We start from the raw sequence: 21,039 nt of genomic DNA, 5'->3' as shown, positions 1-21,039 counted from the left end.
TTTTTTTTGGTTTCTTGAGACAGGGTTTCTCTGTGTAGCCCTGGCTGTCCTGGAACTCACTCTGTAGACCAGGCCGGCCTCAAACTCAGAAATCCTCCTGCCTCTGCCTCCCAAGTGCTGGGATGAAAGGCGTGCGCCACACAGACCTGACCTCTGGTTCTAGAACTCTAAAAAGACTCGAATGGCACATTACTGGGCAGACACCGCACCGTGCCACGCCAAAGGCATGTCGCTTGAGATAGCTGACCTTGAGCTGGTCCTTAATCTCCCCAAGCCTGGGTTTCTGCAGATATGAAACTGGTCTACCCTGCAGAACGCTTGTAAGAACGCATTAGAATAACCTTTGTAGCGTTGACCTCTATATGGTAGCTAGCACAGCTATTTGAGACCGGAAGCAGGAAAGGATCACAAGCTAAAAGGCCTGCCTGGATTACAGAGTGCTCCAAAGCCAGCCTGAGTAACTAACTCGGACCCTGTCTCAGAATAAATAAATAAATAAATAAATAAATAAATAAATAAATAAATAAATAAAAACTAAAAATAGAAGGCAGAGTCTGCGGCTCAGAAGAGCACACTAAATTCAAGTGCCAGCATTTCACAAGTGCACACACAAAGTATCTAGGACAGAGTGTAAATGTGTTTCGTCAGTGATAGCTGGGGTATAACAGTTGCCCTGGGAAGGCAGCGGCCAGTTCATTTCAGGGAGAAAGGGCACCCCACAGCTGGAGAACAGCTTCCAGCATTAAGTATCACCTTCTCCGCCAAGTTTGCTTTTCAGCAAAGGGTTAGCACTGGCAGGCATTAGGACAGGACGGCAGCCCCGGCTTCTGTGTGGATCTAGGAGGATGAGGGGGTCTGAGGGAGGCCGAGGGGTGGACGGAGGGGAGTAGATGTGGGCCGAGGTTTGGAAGCGGGATAAGGACTATTTTTGGTGACTTCCAGACAGCAGAATGGTAGACGTAACGTACAGGTGAAAAAGACTGGGCGCGTTGGGCATGGTGATACAGCAGGCCTCTTCTTCCAGCCTATGGAAGCCTGGGACTGAGATAGAAGGACTGAGAATTTGAGGTTGGCCAGGGCAGTGCAGTGCAATCCTGTGAGGAGAGGTGGGGAGACTTAAGAGGACGTGGTTTTGCTCCCAGAAAGAGAGAAACAAAGTGGGGGTTTCATTCTTTCATGACTGGCTACAGAAGAAGCCCCCTCAATTCACTAATCCCCCAGGAGATAGGAATACTATTAATAGCTTACCCTCTGCATGAAATAGAGCATGCTTTATTCAGCATGTATGCGCTAACTCAGCTTCTTCTTTGGAGCTGGAGAGACAGCTCGGTAGTTAAGAGCATTGCCTGCTCTTTCAGAGGACCCAGGTTTGGTTCCTAACACTCACATGGCCACTCATCTGTAACTCCAGTTCCAGGGGATCTGATGCCCTCTTCTGGCCTCCATAAACAGCAGGCATGCATGCGGTACACAGACATACAGCCTGGCAATGCACCCATACACATAAAGATAAATAAATAAATACTATTGACTTGTCTGAGCAGCCTATGACAAGAAACTCTTATCACCCCTCGTTTCGTTGCTTTAGACAAGGTTTCACACTAAAATTCCAGCTGATTGGAACTCTCTGTGTAACCCATGCTGGCCTGGAATTCAAAGCAATCCTCCTGCCTCAGCCTCCCAAGGGTAAATGACGTACCCAAGCCCACACAGCATCTGAGTAGTAGTCACTGCTTAAGGCCAGGCAGGCATCCCGGCTTAAGAGGTCCTGTTTGAAACCACCAATCGATTCTCCCTTCCCTTCTGTACACAGCTCTCCTCAGTCTGTGGCTGAGGACTGGGAGGAGGGAAAGGAGGAGAGCTGAGGGCATGCCCAAGAAGGAGAGGACATGGACTGTCGCCATTACCTAGTACATAGACTGATCTATCCTAGGGACAGTGTGAAAAGGGACCAGCAGGTACTCATAGAGCAGTGTGACAGCCCCTGAGAATGCTCTGGGCACTTTGTGGTGGCAGAGGTGTAGCCCAGGCCCCAGAGGTATTTTAGTGTCTACACAGCATACTACCTGCCAGCTGGGAGGAGGGAGGGGCGGATCCCCTTCACACACCCCCCACTCCCGTCCCCTACTCCCGCATGGAGGGAAGTCCAGTGAACTCTTGCAGGTGGAAAGACCCAGAGAACCCAGAAAAGGCAAGTGCGATAGCTTCGGGGGATCAGCAGTTATCTAACTCTTGGTCATGCCCATAGCTTCACCACCGTACCCGATCCCCGTGGGTTTTCTTCCTCGGGCCTCTGGCTCCCTGTGATTTGAGTCTTAGCTAATGACTCAGTGTCCCCGTGTTAACCTTCTGGGGAAAATAAAGATTTGGCTGAGCAAACTGGGGAGTGAAACCAGTGGCTGGAGTGGGAGGGGCCAGCACCGCTTGGGAGAGGGCCCGGGCCAGAGCAGGGCCAGGGCAGGGGTGACAAGCTTGAGGATATAGACGCCTGTCCACCCTGGGATGCCAGCTGACCCCTGCCGTCATTTCCTCTGAAGCCAGAGAACAATGGCTTAAAAAACAAGTGCAGCCGACTCACGCAGCCGCCGCCTGGCCACATGCACGCACAACTCCCCGGGGCTGAACCCAGCGCCGCGGAACCTGACAGCCTAACGCCCTTACTGGGGCTCACTGTCCTTCCAGCCACCCGCGGTCAGCAGCCCAGAGAGAGGCCCAAGGGATGAGGACACCACAGAGCGCTGTGACGCCCTTGCTGCAGGAGCCGGGCCGAGCCTGACGTCTGTCCTTTCCACGTGCGCACCGGCCTCCGAGGGAGCGGCCGGCCAGTGGCTGCCGCATGGAACGTCTGCAGAAGGTGAGCGGCTTGCACCCCGGGCCAGGGTGGGGACCGCTGCTCTCCCAGGTCCGCTAGGGAGTCGCCGGCGCCACCTGGTGGCCACCTCAACGCAGCTCGCCGGGTTTCCCCACCCCACCCCACCCCACCCCATCCTGAGGCCCAGGGCAAGACCCACTCCCACACCCTCGCACCCACGCGCATGCCCACTCCGCCACCTTCTCGCTCTCTCCAGCAACCTCTTACCTCCCCGGGGAGCGTCAGCTCCTCCAGAGACTCCAGTGTGCCCGGCTCTCCCTCCAGCATCGTGGTGAGTACTTATGTTGGCCACCTGCACCTCAGCTGGGAGGAGGGAGGGGCGGATCCCCCTCACCCCCCCCACTCCCGTCCCCCACTCCCGCATGGAGCGAAGTCCAGTGAACTCTTGCAGGTGGAAAGACCCAGAGAACCCAGCGGAGGCTTCCTACTGCCTTGGGAAGGGCTGGTCTAGTTGCAGAGGGCCTCAGAGGCACAGAGTTGTTTTTTTTAAAGGGACCTTTCAGAGAGAGCATGATGAGGCAAGCCTATAGTCCCAGCGTTTGGGAAGTGGAGATAGTAGGATAAGGAGGTTCAAGGCCAGATGCAGCTATAGAGAGGGTTTGAGGCAAGCCTTGGCTAGATGAAATGCTGTCTCAGAAATTAAAATATGCACTTATTCCAAGTCCTTAGAAGGAACAGAATAGAGCTGTTAACATGAGAATTGATGAATAACATGTTTTTTCTGATAACCAAGTCCAGCCAGTGAGTCCAGTGTCCTAGTGATGCTATGGGGAACTCTTCCATTTGGACCATTTCCCTTCAGGCCAAGATGGACAACCAGGTGTTGGGCTACAAAGACCTGGCTGCCATCCCCAAGGACAAGGCCATCCTGGACATTGAGCGACCTGACCTCATGATCTACGAGCCCCACTTTACCTATTCCCTCCTGGAACATGTAGAGCTGCCCAGAAGCCGGGAGGTAAGAAGGGATCACTTGTGCAGACGTGAGGGGAGCTGGGTGTGTGGAGGTGGGGATCCTCCCGGCAGTCCTCCTTGAAGGTAGACACAGACTATGCGCAGAAGTGAGCGCCTCTTTGGGCAAGGTGAGCAGCAGGCTCGAGGCTGAACTGTGGCCCAGAAACAGCAGGAGCAGCCCCAGCTGAACAGTGGAGACTTGGAGAGAGGTCCTATAGGGAAAGGCTGGGAGAACAAAACACACAGAAGGAGCTCCAGAAATTCTAGGCCAGGGAGTGGTGAAACATTGCAGCCTCACTTTGCCCTCTGTAACAGAGAAGTGCTGGTTCTTCTTATGCACCTCAGAAAGCAGTCTATGGGGCTATGCTTGGTCAGGTGCTTTGTTACCTGTCTTCAAGAAAGGGGTCGGGGTCACGGTCATGGTGATGCTTACCTTTCATCCCCGTATGCAGCGGCAAAGGCAAGCAGATTTCTAGGGCTTGGAAGCCAGCCGGGTCAGTGTAGTGGGCAAAAGGCTACAGAGAGAGAGAGAGAGAGAGAGAGAGACAGACAGACAGACAGACAGACAGACAGACAGAGACAGACACACAGAGAGAGAGAGACACAGAGAGAGAGAGAGAGACAGAAGTAAGTTAGTAAAGTAAGGTGTAGCGAGGTGGCTCTACAGGTGAAAGCACATGGATGCATATAAGCCGGCTGACTTAACTGGGATCCCAGAACCAATGAAGAAAGAAGGAAAGAACTGAGCCCTGAAAGCTGTCCCCTGACCGCCACACGGGTGCTGTGGCTTGTGTGTCCCCACACTCACACAAAGTACACATCAACACAATACAATTTGAATTTTAGGAAATGAAAGAGGTCACATTGGAGTGAACAGCTGTCACCCTGGAAAACTTGAGTACCGAGCGGCCCAGGAGAACTGATTCTGCCAGCGCTGCTTTGTGGCTTTGGCCCCTCCATTCCTCTGCCATCAGGGGCATACTTAGTACAGGGCATGAGGCACACTTCGCTCAGATCCAACCTTCACATGAAAAGACAGAGAGAATACTGGGCAGAGGAGGGATGAAGGCCAGGCCAGAGATCAGCAGGGACTCCAGAGGGAAGAGGGTTGAGTAGGAAAGTAGGGGAAGCTGCGTAGATGGGGGGGGGGAATGGTCCCTCTGGGGGGGCCTAGGGTTTAAACCTACCTGTGACTCTGATCATTCTCTCCATTCACAGTGCTCACTGTCACCCAAATCCACATCCCCCCCACCGTCTCCAGAGGTCAGTTGGCTTTCTTCCTGCTTGGTTTGGGCCCTCAGCTCCCCTCCCCCAACATGCCCAGCCCCAGCCCAGCAAAGTCCAGGGGATGATAGAGTCAGCAAATCCTGGCTGGCTGGTCCCTGGCCAACTCATCTGTCTGCCAGACCCAGGGACTCTTTTTAACCCTTTCTCTCTGGGTAGGCACCCTGAGCTGGCAGATGGAGTCCTGGAATGTGCTTCCTCTGATGTGACATTGCCCTGGGGTTGGGATGTGGGGACGCTGGTGTAGGAGGATGGGAAAGGTGGCCTGAGGTAAAGCCACGTACGTGGGAGTGGGAAGGGGTATAGGGTGTAGGCTACAGGCTGAATACTTCTGCATAGGTGTGGGCGGAGAGCCGGACTCTTGGAATCATCTCCCAGGCTTCAACCCCAAGGACCACAGGGACCCCCAGGACCAGCCTGCCCCACTTCCACCACCCTGGTAGGTTTTATTGTCAGCCTAGCTACGTACATTCTTTCCTTGGGACTTCAATTCTCCTTCAGGACCCCCAGACCCCTTACTCTCTGGTCCCTACTCATTGGGTTTAGATCTAGCTGGGCCTTATGGTACTAGGATGCCAGGCAGAACTAGCAGTGATAGTGGTCTTGCTATGTCTTCTCACCTACCCAGAAAAGTGCAGGAAGTCCCCACCTTCATGAGGCGTGGTCCGAGCTGTCTTGCTTATGGCCCTGTTCAGTTTACCTCCATTTTGTTCCCTAGAGCCACCACCCCTGTCATCATGTCCCCTTTCTCACCCGCTCTTTTTCTGTCTCTCAGAGACTACCCGCCCGGATTCCAACATCTACAAGAAGCCACCCATCTACAAGCAGAGAGGTGAGGGTTCCCCTGACTTCCCGGGTGCTTCTCCTGGCACATCCCCGTGGGGTGGTGCTGAGCTGTGTGTGAGAGCCGGGAAGGGATGGGAGAATAACTTCTCCAGGCCCGTAAGGCCCCGGGGCTCTCTCCCGTGGAGCAGCTGAGTTCTCCATGGGAGTGAAGGAGCTGGAGCTGAGGGTGGGGGCTAAGCTGGTTGGGAGCTGGTTAGCAGGGGTGGTGTGTGGACTGACCCTGGATCTGTCTGCAGAATCCGTGGGAGGCAGCCCTCAGAGCAAGCACCTCATCGAGGACCTCATCATCGAATCGTCCAAGTTCCCTGCAGCACAGCCCCCTGACCCCAACCAGCCAGCCAAGATAGAGACCGACTACTGGCCGTGTCCCCCGTCGCTGGCCGTTGTGGGTAGGTAAACCCGGAGAAAGGAGAAGCGGCCAAGGATCCCCATTTGCTTCTCTTTCTTGACCCCATGAACCCAGTCCCAGCCCACCCCAAGCCTGTTGTTTCTCAGTCTTTTGTACTTTCCCCGACTGACAGTTCATTTCTTACCCCTTCCCTGTACCTCTTTGTGTTGCTGTGCACAGCCTGGTCATCATTTCTTTCCCTCTCGTTCATCATCATCATCATCATCATCATCATCATCATCATCATCATGTGGCTTTTTTGAGTCAGGGTTTCCCTGTGTAACAGCCCTGGCTATCCTAGAACTCACTTTGTAGACCAGGCTAGCCTCAGCACAGAAGGTCCATCTGCCTCTGCCTCCAGAGTGCTGGGGTTAAAGGCCCACCATGCTTGGCCCTCATTATTATTTTTTTAAAGATCTGTTTATTTATTTTATGTATGTGAGTACGCTGTAGCTGTCTTCAGATGCACCAGAAGAGGGCATCGGATCCCATTACAGATGGTTGTGAGCCACCAGATGGTTGCTGGGAACTGAACCCAGGACCTCTGGAAGAGCAGTCAGTGCTCTTAACCATGGAGCCATCTCTCTAGCCCCTCATTATTATTTTTTAAGGTTTTATTTGATTTGAACTATATGTACATGTGTATATGTATGTGGGAGGGTATGTGCATGGAAGTGCAGTGCCTAGGCAGCCCGAGGCAAAGTTACAGGGAGTTGTGAAGCACCCTGTGTGGGTTGCAAATGGAACTCAGGTCCCCTGGAAGAACAGTACATGACCTTAACCACTGAGCCATCTCTCCAGCCCATCTCTCCTGTTCATTACTCAGTCACTTACCAGACATCTCTCAAGCTCCTGCTATAGCCAGTCCCTGTGATAGGAGATTTGGAAAAGAGAGAAATAAATGAGAGAAGGGTCTTACTCTCCAGGGAATTTAAATGTGTTTCTTATCCAGTTTATTAATTTTTATTGTCTTATTATCAATGTTATGTGCACTGTTATAACTGTTATAATGGAGACTCTCCTGAGCTTTCTACACATTAAGCACATATCTACCACTAAGCTACATGTGCTTTCAGCTCTGTACTCTATGGTTTTGTTTGTTTGTTTAAGATTTATTAATTTTTTTGATTTATTTATTTATTATATGTAAGTACACTGTAGCTGTCTTCAGACACTCCAGAAGAGGGAGTCAGATCTTGTTAAGGATGGTTGTGAGCCACCATGTGGTTGCTGGGATTTGAACTCTGCACCTTTGGAAGAGCATTCAGGTGCTCTTACCCGCTGAGCCATCTCACCAGCCCCCAGATTTATTAATTTTTGGAGTTGGGGATTTAGCTCAGTGGTAGAGCGTGTGCCTAGCAAGCGCAAGGCCCTGAGTTCGGTCTTCAGCTCTGGGGGAAAAAAAAAGATTTATCAATTTTTATGGGCATTGGCGTTTTGTCTGTCTCTGTGAATCTAGATCCTCTGGAACTGGAGTTACAGACAGTTGTGAGCTGTCATGTAGGGGCTGGGGCTTGAACTCAGGACCTCAGGAAGAGCAGCCAGTGCTCTTTACTGCTGAGCCATCTCTCCAGCCCGTTTGTTTGTTTGTTTGTAATCTTTATTAAAAAAAAAAAAAAGGTGTCTAGAGCTCAGGGAGGCAAAAAAAAAGGGTGTCAGCTCCACTGGAACTGGAGTTAGAGACAGCTGTGAGCTGCGGTGTGGGTGCTAGGAACTGAACCCAGGTCCTCTGTAATAGCAGCTAATGCTATTAAATGATGAGCCATCTCTCTCTAGCCCAGTACTTTTCTGTCTGCCTGTCTGTCTGTCTGTCTGTCTGTCTGTCTGTTTTTAAGTCTTTGGAGTGCTAAGCATGGCAGCACATAACAATATCCCAGCTATGTGGAACCTGAGGCAGGAGTGAAGGCAACTTTGCCAAGACCCTGACTCAGTTATTGTGAGGTTTGTTTGTCTGTTGTTGTTTTGTTTTGTTTGTTTTGGGTTTTCAAGACAAGTTTCTATGTGCAGCCCGGGCTCTGGAGACCAAGGCCTCTCACTTAGTTCTCCCTTTTCCAAATCTCCTGTCACAGGGTCTGGCTCTAGCAGGAGCTTGAGAGATGTCTGGTAAGTGACAGGAGCTGGAGAGATGGCTCAGTGGTTAAGGTCGTGCACTGTTCTTCTTTGATTAAGTAAAAAAATAAAAAAAAAAGGGTTTAACCAGGTGTAGTGGTGCACTCGGGAGGCAGAGGCAGGCAGATCTCTGAGTTTGAGGCCAGCCTGGTCTACAGAGTGAGTTCCAGGATAGCCGGGGCTACACAGAGAAATCTTGTCTTGAAAAACAAGAAAGAAAGAAAGAAAGAAAGAAAGAAAGAAAGAAAGAAAGAAAGAAAGAAAGAAAGAAAGAAAGAAAGAAAGGAAGGCAGACTTTGTAGTGTTCTCTCCAAGTCCCAGCCCAGTTCCACAAGGTGGAGACGCCCGTGGCTGAGTAGCCGTATTGATTCTGGGGCCTCTATCTCCTAGAGACAGAATGGAGGAAACGGAAGGCGTCTCGAAAGGGGGCAGAGGAAGAAGAGGAGGAGGAAGATGATGACTCTGAAGAGGAGATTAAGGCCATCAGGGAGCGGCAGAAAGAGGAACTCAGTAAGGTAGCATCTTGCCCCTCCCCCCCATGCCATCTAGGTGACAAATATTCTGTCCCTAGAGCCAGTCTAAAAGGCTAATGCCATAGAAACGTCTGCATTTGACCCGGTGGGAGGTGCCTCTCCTTTACCAGGGCTCCTGGGCTGTTTTTGGAACTGTGATCCTGGACATTGAGATCCAGAGCACAGGAGAGAGAGGGTACACCAGCGCCGGGTTTCAGCAGGCTGACCTAGGGGAGGAGAGAACAAGGAGTCATGAGAAGGCCATTGGTTGGGCTCTTGACATGGTGACCTAGAATAGAGAAGCCACCATGGAAGGCTACCACTGAACATCTTCAGCAAACCTAATGCGCTTGAGTGCCCAGTAAGATCAACGGGCTCCAGGTGTGGACCAGCCACCTAGGAAAGCCATCGCTAATCCTCCTGGTTTGAACCCCAAGTTTGCACTTTTCAGAGATGGGGAAGCTGGTGTCTTCGGCTAGACACCATTCTCCTCTACCCCCAAACAGGTTACTTCCAACTTGGGAAAGATGATCTTGAAAGAAGAGATGGAAAAGTCATTGCCTATCCGGAGGAAAACACGCTCTCTGCCTGACCGGACGCCCTTCCATACCTGTGAGTGCTGTGGAGTGCGCTCACAGTCATTTGGCCAGGAGTGGGTGTGGGTGGGTGTGGGGGTGTGGGTGGATGGATGTGTGTGTGGCTATTGAACCGTTATACTTAAAGGCTCAGTCTGGGTGTGAGGCCCACAGGTGTACTCCTTTAGAGCAAGAATATGAGCTGATAGCCAGAACAGATAAGAGATTCGTAGTACAAGCAGCGTGAGAGCCCTGACTTCATTTAATGGACGCTTACTGAGGGGCTTGCTAAGTACTGGGGACATTGTGAGTGAAAGACACAGCCATTTCCTCCGGCCAAGGGGAAAGTGATATGTAAATCTGTGTGGCTTTTGAGCAGAGGGACAGGGTATCAGTGAGTGCTTTGAAAGGCCAGTGTGAGGAGGCCTGGTGGCTCCCCTGAGTATTTTTTAAACCATTTATCTATCTATCTATCTATCTATCTATCTATCTATCTATCTATCTATCTATCTATCAATCTATCTATTTATTGTGCATTGGTGTTTTGCCTATATGTGTCAGTATGAGCGCATCAGATTCCCCTGGAGGAGCTACTGACAGTTGTGAACTACCTCGGGTGCTGGGAATTGAACCCAGGTCCTCTGGAATAACAGCCGGTGATTTTAATCACCGAGCCACCTCTCCAGCCTCCCCTAAGTCTTAGAAGAGGCAAATAAATGGTGCAGGAGGTCCTTCCAGATGTCAAGGACAGCGTGTGAGCGAAGGCCGGGAGCTTGAACTAGGGTGGCAGCTCCGAGAGCATGGGCACCGAGTAGCATGCAGTGGGTGAAGGGGGCCTTGAGTTCTAGGCCGCTGATCAACCCCAAGTAGTCTGGACTTCCCTAGAGCCTGGTACCTGGAGGTGGGAGGGACAGAGCTAAGCAACCCAAGGGAGAGGCATGAGAACTCTTAAAACCTGACCTTGGGAGCCATGACGGGTCACTGTTTTTGCATTCTATTGGTCAAGACACCAAAGCTGGCACGGTGGCACAAGTCTAATCCAAGAACTAGGAGTCTAGCATGGGCTGGGGAGGATTAAAAAAAAAAAGGACCCTATCTGAATTACCATTCTGTTGCTGTGAGGAGACACTATGAACAAAGCAACTAATAAAAGAAAGCATATAATTGGGGCTGGGTTACATTTTCAGAGGCTTAATCTATTATCATCATGGCAGAGAACATGGTGACACTCATGATACTGGAGCAGTGGCGGAGAGCTACATCCTGATCCAAAGGCAGAGAAAAGAACACCTCGGCCTAGCATGGGCTTTTGAAACCTCAAAGCTCACCTCCGGTGACACACTTCCTCTAACGAGGCCACACCTCCTAATTCTTCTAATCCTTTTCAACAGAGCCACTCTCTGGGGACTAAGCATTCAAATCTATGGGGCCTGTAGGGAGATGGTTCTTATTCAAACTACCACAGACGCTATCTCCAAAACAACGATAACAAAGATGCAGGTTTTCTAGAAATGAAACTAGACTCAAGGTGGAATAGGTTCTGTCCCAGATTCAAGGAACTACAAGGTTTCATTGCAAAAACGAAGCAAGATATATGGAGAGAGTTACAGGTCATCTCTGGAAACAATCTTCTGAACTTCAGCCTTCTGTCGCTGTATGGAAATATGTGGCTAGACCTGTGGAGCAGGCCTGTAATCTGAGCTGCTCAGCAGACTGAAGCAAGAGAATTAAACATTTAAGGCATCTGGGCATAGTGGTGACACACGCCTTTAATTCCAGTACTTTGTAGGCAGAGGCAGGTGGATCTCTTTGAGTTTAAGACCAGCCTGTCCTACATAGAGAGCCCCAGGACAGCCAATGCTACAAGAAGAGACCCTGTCTTGAAGACGGAAGGAAGGAAGGAAGGAAGGAAGGAAGGAAGGAAGGAAGGAAGGAAGGAAGGAAGGAAGGGAAAAAAAGTTTAAGGCCTACCAAGGCTCAAAGTGAGTCTGAGTCTAGCCTAGACAACTTAGTAGACTCTGTTTCACAATAAAAAACCTTTTAGAGCAGGGCTGGGGAGATAGGTCAGCAGTTAAGAGCACTGGCTTCTTTTCTAGAGGACCCTGGTTCAATTCCCAGCACCCACGTGGCATCTCACATAGGGTTTGCCCTTAACCCTGAGACAATTCCTCTTCTTCCTCCTCCTCTTCCTCCTCCTCCTCTTCCTCTTCCTCCTCCTGTATAACTTCAGTTCCAAAAGATCTGACACCTTCACACAGACATACATGCAGGGCAGAACACTAACGCACATACAATAAAAGGAAATAAACCATTTAAACAAACAAACAAAAACTATCAGAGCCTGGTTTGGTGGTGCCCACCTTTAATCCTGGTGCTTAGAAGCAGACATAGGCAGATCTTTGTGAGTTTGAAGCCACCATGACCTAGATAGGTAATTCCAAGTCATCTACAGTGTTATTTGAAGCCGGGCGGTCATGGTACACGCCTTTAATCCCAGCACTTGGGAGGCAGAGGCAGGTGGATTTCTGAGTTCGAGGCCAGCCTGGTCTACAAAGTGAGTTCCAGGACAGTCAGAGCTACACAGAGAAACCCTGTCTTGAAAAGCCGAAAAGAAAAGATCTTTTGTTTTTGGGTGTTTTGTCTGCGTGTATTTCTTCACTGGATGCACAGAGATTTCCCCTAGGACTGCATGGTTGTGAGTGCAGGGAATTATGGGTGCAGGGAATGGAATTGGGGGTCATCCAGAAGAGCAGCCACTGAGCCATCTCTCTAGTTCCAAGTTTCTACCTTTTAAAAAAGTGTGTGTGTAGTGGTGGTGGGGGGGAGTGGAGAGATGGCTCAGTGGTTAAGAGTACCAACTGCTCTTCCAGAGGTCCTGAGTTCAATTCCCAGCAACCACATGGTGGCTCATAACCATCTGTAATTGGATTGAGTTCCCTCTTCTGGTGTGCCAGAAGACAGCAATAGCACACATACATACATATGATAAATAAATCTTTTTTTTTTCAAAAAAAAAAAAAAGTGTGTGTGTATGATGTATGTGTGTTAGGGTAGATATCAGAGAACAACTTTGTAGAGTCATTTCTATTGTTTTCTACTTCTATGTGGGTTCAAGGGGTCAAATTTACATTGTCAGGGTTGCAAGGCATCTGCCTTTACCCCTCGAGCCAGCTCTCCTACCTTTCCTACCTTTTAAACTTCTCATAATTTTTGAAGCTTTGCAATATGCTGAAACCATAGCCTAAGAATAGCACATTCATTGTGGTTCAGAGAAGAGGGGATAGATCTGAGAAATGCTCAGATCAAATCCACTGAAGTGAATCCTAGGACCCATTAGAAGGGTGAATAAGGGAGAGAGGTGTCAGGGCTTTATCCGTGTAGAACAAATGGTTGGGAACTGAGTTTGGCAAGCCAGAAGCTGGAGGGTCTGCAGCTAATATGTGTAGGAAATGGGAAAAGATGACTCATGGAGAAAGGAAAGGGAAATTGGGTGACCAGACCTGCAGAACCTGAGTCTCTTAGCTAGCATGCTCAGTTCAGTTATGACCGATGTGTTCAAGGGCTACATGGTGAGCCTGACTTTAAGAGAAGGAGAATCTAGACTGAGGAGCATGGGGAGGAAATGGAGCCATGCGCTCGGGATGTGGCCATGAGAGACCTTCTCCACAGGGAATATCGCAAGGTCTTTCCTTTGTGGTGATGCTAATTCATAGCTGAGGGAGTAAGAGGGGAGGGATGGGCTGATCTGTGGCTAGCGTCTGGTAAGGAGGGTGCTAAGGGACTGCAGTGCCAGGCAACTGACTCCAGGGCATAACTCTTTGGAAGAGTGTAGAAGACTGGAACGGAGAGGTGCAGCAGGACCGGAATTTATTTGCTTTGGTTTTTGTTGTTGTTGTTGTTTCGACTTGGGTTGGGTTGGGTTGGGTTTGTTTGTTTGTTTGTTTTTGATAGGGGTTGTTGCTTGTTTGTTTGCTTCTTTGGTTAGTTGGTTGGTTGGTTGGAGGTATGCCTTCATACCTCTGCCTATGAAGTACTGAGATTAAAGGCATGCACCGCTATGCCCAGATGCCTTAAATGTTCAATCTTAGGTAACTCCTGTTTTGCTGAGGATGGCCTCCTGCCTTGGCCTCTCCAGTGCCGTGATGATAGGCATTTGCTGCTACATTCAAGGAGCCGTAAAGTGACCATGGGTAGGATGTATGAAGAGCATCAGGGCTTAGGCTTGGGGTGGGTGGGACGGTTTGCAAAGGGCATTTTAAAGAATATAAAGTCTGTAGTTGAAGCCTGGGGAACGAGAGTAATACAAACGGTCCCAACGGGTAGATCCAGTCTTGGTGTTCCAGAGTCTTCTAAGCAGCTAAAGAAATGAGCTCTGTGACTTCCCTTTTGGCTTTGTAAGGTTAAATGGTCAAGTGCCTTCCTTACTTTGGCACAAGACCATGGATATGTATGTCATGTGGTTGTGTAGGTTCCCGACAGATCTAATCAGGCTCAACAGCTCAGAGTCATGAACAGGCATTACCTTAGAATCATTGCTTTCAAACACAAACGTTCTGTCCTAGTTAAAGTTTCTGTGGCAGTGGTAAAATGCCATGGTCAAAAGCGACTTGGCAAGGAAAGGGTTTATTTTGTCATACAGCTTGTAATCCGTCATCCAGGGAAGGCAGGAAGGAGGAACTGATGCAGGCCACGGAGGTCTGTTCCTCCTGGCTTGCCTGGTTTGTGTTCTTATACTATCCATGACCACCTGCATAGGGGTAGCACTGTCCACAGTGGGCTGGGCCCTCCCACATCAATCATCAGTAGAGGCATTTTCCCAATTGAGGTTCCCCTTTCCCAGGTGAATCTAGGTAGTGTCAAGTTGACATAAAAATACCCAGCATGCATTCTGAAAGTGATTTGGGGTGGAAAATGTTTATGTGTATCTGAAGGCATTGTAATTCTGTCCATAAAAATCAAAATGTTCCTAATTATTACAAGTACATGACATACTTCAGCAATGAGCAGTGACTGTGAGAATCAGTGACTTTCTTTTGCCCTCCCCTCGCCCATCCCTTTAGTGGGTTCTGGGAATCCGAACTCAGGTTCTTGTGTTCTGACAGTAAACGACCCTAAGCCAATCCCCAGCCCAGAGAGCTGCTCATTTCCTAGTCAGACTTACCATTCATTCCTTATCCAAATGCTTAGGATTCGAAGGGTTTCAGACTTAAAGAGGGTTTTGTTTCATTTCCTGGGTTTTAGAGTATTTGAATAAACTTTACCAAATTGGAGACCCCCTAATCCAAAAATGCAAAATCTGAAACCAACATTTCCAAATCCAGAACTGAGAACCCTACCAAGACTGAAGAAGTTTGGAATCCAGGGGAGACTGGATTTCAGATTTTGATTTTTGGTTTAGAGATGCTAAACTTATTTGAGAGTAAGCGCCAGGTTCCCCAGACCTATTTTGTTCTCAGGCACTGAACTTCCAGCAGACTTTAGAGGACTGATGCTTACGGTGTTGAACTGTAAGCTGGACATTTAACAAAATGCCTGTTGAAGCAACTGCAATGGGATGCCAACCATTTCTACTCATTACAGACAAGGGCACTTTGAGGCTGGCCCACTCTAATAATGGTAGCTTCTATTCTGTCTCTGTGTGGTGGTAAATAATTTTAATCTCAGCATTCAGGAGGCTAAGGCAGGCAGGTCTTTCTGAGTTTGAGGCCAACCTGATCTACAAAGTGAGTTCCAGGACAGCTAGGGCTACATAGAGAAATCCTGCCTCAAGAAATCACAAAAGGAATGTTAGTTTCTAGATACCGTGGTACATTTCTGTACTCGCAGTACTTAGGGGACTGAGGCAGGCGGAGCTTGAGTTCAAGGCCAACGATGGCTATAGACCCCTGGATTTAAAACAAAACAAAACAACAACAAAAAAAAACAAAAATCCTTGTTGTAAACTCATCTCTGAAATTATAACTAGTAGTGTTAAAAAATTTAGTGATTTACAAAAGGCACAAGTTGCAAATGATCTTCAGTTATGCCAATAGGAAGTGTGTATGTATGTATGTATGTATGTATGTATGTGTGTGTGTGTAGTGTAGACAAACAACTATTCAAGTATGTTATAAGTGGAGGCCAGGAGAGGACATTGGGTATCCTGCACTATTGTTTTCTGCCTTACTAGAAGTAGAAGCTGAGCTGGCAGTGATCCCCCTGTCTCGACCCCACACAGTGCTGTGGTTACAGGTGCACACAGCCATGTTGTGTGTCCTAGAGTCCAAACTCGGGTCTTCACACTTGCACAGCAAGCCCTCTTACCTACCGGGGCAGTTACACACTCTCCTGACTTCGTTCACTGTGCTGAGATGATGATTGTGTCGGAACTGGGCTGTCAAAATGGCCAGAAGTTGGCCGCTGTTAATACCATTGTCACTTAGAGCTGTCATGTGTTTGTAGATCTCGAACTTCCTTCATGGTGGCTGAAGTGAAATGAGCCTCAGCATTGCCTGGGGTTCACACTGGGCTTGTGGCTCACTTCTAGTTAGAGAGAAGAGGGAAGATATACGTTCAGCAAAAGCCACAGCAAAAGCGTCACTGTGGAAGTCCGTAGAAGCCTTGCTGGGTTCTGGACAGGGAAAGCTGTGGAGGCAGCTTTCTTAGGAAGGATTGTCAGGACCAAGGGACTAAACCTGGGCCCTCTCTTGCTCTCTTTCAGCCTTGCATTCGGGAACATCTAAATCCTCTTCCCTTCCTTCCTATGGCAGGACCACCCTGAGCCGGGTAAGGCCTTAGGACCAAGCAGGGGCTGTGTGGTGTGTGTCCACCATGCTTCTGAGTGACCAAGCGCTTGGAGATTCTTGGGTGGGAGGAAGCCCTCAGAGTAAAGGAAACTGTTGAAGGTTGCCCTCCGCTTCCTCTGATTTCTGTGTATTATTTCCTAGCTACAGTCCACAGAATTCAGCCCATCGGGAAGTGAGGCTGGGAGCCCAGGTGAGCAGTGGGGTCACACGTCGCTGGGACTCGGGCCTCCACAGACTTTATAGAGAGCCGATGTCCAGTGTGGGGGCAGTGGTTTAAGATCAGGTGGAGGTGCAGTTTCTGAAGCTGTCTCTAAACCGTGGCTCTTGTCTCCTTAGGCCTGCAGGTGAGTGCCCCCTGGAGGGGAGCAGGAGAAGCTCAGGAAACCAGAGCCAGGCATGGGGACTGGTGGGGGAGGGGGGCACGGGCCGACAAGTTGCTTGGCGAAGACTGAAGACGCCTAGGGTAAGGTTGAGAAGGTCCCCCTGACCCACTCTGGCTCACTGCGGCTTTGGTCTCCCCAGAACGGAGAGGGCCAGAGGGGGAGGATGGATCGGGGGAACTCCCTGCCCTGTGTGCTGGAGCAGAAGGTGAGGGCAGGGGACCTGACCACCACAGTGGGGTGGGCTTCAGGGGGGTGGTGAAGCCCACCAAGCTGAATGCGCTCAGGGTGCTCTTGGAGATGACGGGATGGGGGGGGTGGGGGCAGCAGGGAAGCCGAAGAAGATGAATGGCAAGATGGCATGAACCCCAGTGGCCTCTGCAGCGGGACCAGGGAAGTCAAGAGGGTTATGAGGACCCGAGACTAGGCACCTAAGAGGGTTTTCTCTGCCTCTCCAGATCTATCCCTATGAGATGCTGATGGTGACTAATAAAGGGAGAACTAAGCTGCCTCCCGGTGTGGACCGCATGAGGCTTGAGGTATGCAAGAAAGATGCGTGGCATGGGGGAGGGGCCGCCCCGCCTTTGACTTTGAGGCTGTAGAGGCTACCTCCTGAAGTCACTCAGTTACCCGTGTCCCCACAGAGGCATCTGTCAGCAGAGGACTTCTCTAGGGTCTTCGCCATGTCTCCCGAGGAGTTTGGCAAGCTGGCCCTATGGAAGCGAAACGAACTCAAGAAGAAAGCTTCCCTCTTCTGACATCCCTGCCTGCTCGGCACGGCACCGCTCGCCCTGTCCGTGACAGTACCTTCCTTCTGCTGCTTCGAGGTCCTGAAGCTGGGGCTGTGAGACCCCCCCCCCACAGCGCCCTCTTCCTCTGCTGGCTGGGAGCAGCGGGAGGCAGGGCAGAAGCGTTGGGCTCCGTTCCTCAGGGAGAGAGCCAAGAAGTGCACAGTCCCAGAGTCATGAGGCGTGGACTTCCTTCCCCACGACGGGCCAGGGGGCCTTACCTTTTCCCTGGGCTCCACTGCCTAGCCAAACCCAGCCTGGACTCCGGCACACAGTCAATGTTTGCACCCGTTCCCTGTCTGTCACCCCACATGAGGGTCCCCAGAAGACAGTGAGGAGAAACAAAGGGGGCTTAGCGGGGAGGTCTGTCTGCTGTCCTGTACAGGAGGAGGTGGCAGCTCTGGGACCCTGTGCCTGTCCACCCAAAGGCTCCAGCCAGCTGCACTCCTGACAGTTTCCTGCACTTGGGCCTGATGCTTCTCTAACTGGCAGAAGCAGGCTCTACCTGGGCCTCCAGCTGGGAGGCCATCCTCCCTCTAGCTTGTATGTCCTGTACTTTGCAACCCCTAAGCTTCAAACCTCTTGCTCGAGACCCAGGGCTTATTCAAAGCTGTGGCTAAGAGCAGAGACGCTGTTCACACAACGCCTCACCACCACCAGCCTCCAGGCAAAACCAGATAGGATGCACTGTTCTAGCACCTGTCCAGGGACCACTGAGCCCAGGCCTCAGCCTCCCTGAGATGGGATGGAGAGTCCCGGCTCCCAGGTCCCTCCATTGCCATGCATCTCCTACTGTGCTCTCTACAGAATGTAATTTATTGGGGCACCCTCTGCTGCTTCCCTGACTCCCTGCCCTACCTAATTGCACTTCCAGTCCCGTCTGTCCACATATGTACATGTATATAATTATACATATATATATATCTATCTATTTTGCCCAGGTCTGGGTTTCATTTTTACCCAGACCCTGGCACTCCCTGTCCACTGTGTGTGTGATCATGCTGGGAGGGGTAACTGCTTGGAATTAAAAGGTTGCACTGGGTCCCTAAATCTATTGTTTCTATCCATGCCTGTGCATGTCAGATGCACACTCTACCACAACCAGTAGTCTTACCTCGTTTTTTTTTTTTTTTCCTTTCCTTTTTTTTTTTTTCTTTTTTCTTTTTCAAGAAAGGGTTTCTCTGTATAGCCCTGGCTGTCCTGGAACTCACTCTGTAGACCAGGCTGGTCTCGAACTCAGAAATCTACCTGCCTCTGCCTCCCAAGTGCTGGGATTAAAGCGTGCGTCACTGTGCCTGGCTAGTCTTACCTCTTTAGTTGCCCAGGCTGAACCTGACCTCTCACTCTGTAGCCCAGGGAAGTTTTGGTCTTCTTGGTTCAGTATCAAGTAGCTGGGTGCATAGGCTTAGGCCAGCAGCCTGAATTATCTATTCATTTATTCGGTTTCATTGTTTTGTTTGAAATAAGGTGTCCCATAGCAAAGGCTGGTCTTGAACTCCTGATCCAGCGTTGGCCTTCCGAGTGCTGGGATCACAGGCATATATCGAATATTTGTGGGTCTTATTTGTCTCACATAGCTCACACTGGCCTCAAACTTACTTGTATCTGAGGTTGAACTTCCCATCCTTCTTGCCTCTGCCTCACAAGTGCTGGAGTAACACTGACAGCCATGGGTTAGTCAGTGCTGGGGATGGAACCCAGGATCTCTTGCTTGTTAGGTGTGTGCTCTACCAACTGAGCCACATTGATAAGCCACCAGCCCCGAGTCGTAGGGACAGGTGACATCCGGTCGAGAAAGCCTTGGGAAGGGTTTCACGTGGGCCAGAGGGGGCTTAGAGACAACACCCATAGTCCCGTCCCTCTCTCTAGGACGCAGGAGCAAGGGCTGGCCTAGAGAGACTGCTACTTGTCACCTTTCCAGGGGCTCTGTGAGACAGGAACCAGTCTTCCTAGTTAGAGGGAGCTTGACAGAGCCTCAGAGGATGACCTCAAACACACGGGCCTCCCTAGGACCCAAGGTGCTTATGCAGCAGGGAAGCCCAGCGGAAAATGTTACCAGGAGGTGGTAAACTGACTGCCAACCACAGAGCAGAGGAAGCAGGAACGGAGACCTGGCGACTGAGGGACAAATGGTGCCTTGGTGCCTTGATGGCCTCTGACTGCCTTGGTGAAGCCTTCTGCCTGCAACCACTGTGGAGCTGCGTGTCTGAGGTGGGGCTGAGTGTGCAGTTTGATTGGAAGATCAGAAAGAAGACAGGGGGATGGGCTTGCATGTGGGAAGAAGGCCAGCTGGCCCCAAAGCAAACAGATGAGAACCGTTCAAAACAAAACAATGATTTTCTTACCATTCGAACGGAGTTTACAGCTGAAGACTGCCGTGAACCACCTCCTGCTTCCACCCCTTGCGTGTTGAGATGACAGGTGGACACCATCATGCCTGCTTTGTTTGGGGCTGGGGAGCCAACCCAGGCTTTGTGTGTGCTAAGTAGATACTCTGCCTGAAAGACCTACATTCCCAGCCCCTGAACAAGGATTTTAAGTAAAGTCTGCTTACGCTTACAATGTTATCCTTGAAACAGATTGTCCTGCGAGGGCAATAGGACAGATTGCTTGACGCCTTCCAACAAACGAGAGAGCATTTTACCTGAAACCCAAGGTTTCATAAAATCAATGAGTAGACCGTGTGTGTGTGTGTGTGTGTGTGTGTGTTGGGGGGGCTGAGGACAATGTCCTATCTCATTTTTGGGGGAGGACATTCAGGGGATCAAATCCAGGGTCTTGGGCGTGGTAGGCAAGAACTCTACTGCAGAGCCACATCTCCAGCTGCCCAGCACTGGAGATATAGAGCCATTTGTCCAGGGGAAGCAGGTCTGGGCTCTCCATATGCTACCAGACAACATGAACTTTGTGGTTCTAAAGCGGACCCTGTTTACTTAGAACTCACAGCCGGGCGCTGTAGAAAACGTTAAGTTCACTGGTTACCAAGGGAAGCAACGTGTGGTCAGATTGACTGGAAATGTTTGTGGCGGGATGGATTTTGACACCAAGTCCTAAAGGATTTGGAGCTCCTGAGAATTTAGGTTCCTTCAAAGTGATGTTTTTGAGCCCTAAAACAAAGCCTTAGGGAGAGTCCTTCATGTTCCCTTCTCATGACACAAAGATGTAAAACCTGGGCAACTTTATTCCAGTGCTTCCCGAAAGCTTTTGTTTTGGTTTTATTTACTAAACACCTCACCATTTAGAATCAGGAGTGGAGGGCAAAGGAAGGTGGAGAGTTCAAGGTCAACTTCAGCTACACAGTAAGTTTGAGTCTAGCCTGGTCCATATGAGACCCTGTCTTGAAAAAAGAAAACAAGAATTGACTTTACAGTCATGAAATCAATGAACACCAAAAATATCTGATAATTAAAAAAATATGTCAACTCTGTTTCCCTGATTATTATTATTATTATTTTTTTTTATTTTCAAGACATGGTTTCTCTGTCCTAGAATTTGCTCTGTAGACCAGGCTGACCTTGAACTTAGTAGAGATCTGAGATCTGCCTG

The 21,039-nt window shown here is 50.0% G+C and overlaps 1 protein-coding gene across 12 annotated transcripts in view; it reads left to right on the top strand.

Annotated features, from left to right (window-relative positions):
• Dmtn (dematin actin binding protein) overlaps positions 1-18,543 on the top strand; it is a 32,708-nt gene extending 14,165 nt beyond the window's left edge. For 5 of the 12 annotated variants that reach the window (XM_029541506.1, XM_029541505.1, XM_029541508.1 and 2 more), the window contains 15 exons: positions 2,683-2,854; positions 3,069-3,143; positions 3,675-3,830; positions 5,045-5,089; positions 5,450-5,549; positions 5,886-5,942; positions 6,193-6,345; positions 8,844-8,968; positions 9,472-9,577; positions 16,241-16,305; positions 16,467-16,515; positions 16,662-16,669; positions 16,848-16,913; positions 17,164-17,244; positions 17,350-18,543. In XM_029541506.1, the coding sequence (XP_029397366.1) occupies positions 2,837-2,854; positions 3,069-3,143; positions 3,675-3,830; positions 5,045-5,089; positions 5,450-5,549; positions 5,886-5,942; positions 6,193-6,345; positions 8,844-8,968; positions 9,472-9,577; positions 16,241-16,305; positions 16,467-16,515; positions 16,662-16,669; positions 16,848-16,913; positions 17,164-17,244; positions 17,350-17,463 (1,218 nt within the window). In that variant the 5' untranslated portion in view covers positions 2,683-2,836 and the 3' untranslated portion in view covers positions 17,464-18,543. The remainder of the gene's footprint in view (positions 1-2,682; positions 2,855-3,068; positions 3,144-3,674; positions 3,831-5,044; positions 5,090-5,449; positions 5,550-5,885; positions 5,943-6,192; positions 6,346-8,843; positions 8,969-9,471; positions 9,578-16,240; positions 16,306-16,466; positions 16,516-16,661; positions 16,670-16,847; positions 16,914-17,163; positions 17,245-17,349) is intronic. The other 7 variants (XM_021204015.2, XM_029541509.1, XM_021204016.2 and 4 more) reach the window with 3 other exon arrangements.
• Positions 18,544-21,039: the final 2,496 nt, after the last annotated feature.

Source organism: Mus pahari, chromosome 8 (assembly GCF_900095145.1).
Source record: "Mus pahari chromosome 8, PAHARI_EIJ_v1.1, whole genome shotgun sequence".
NCBI classification, from domain to species: Eukaryota; Metazoa; Chordata; class Mammalia; order Rodentia; family Muridae; genus Mus; species Mus pahari.
This window is presented reverse-complemented; position numbering and strand designations above follow the sequence as displayed.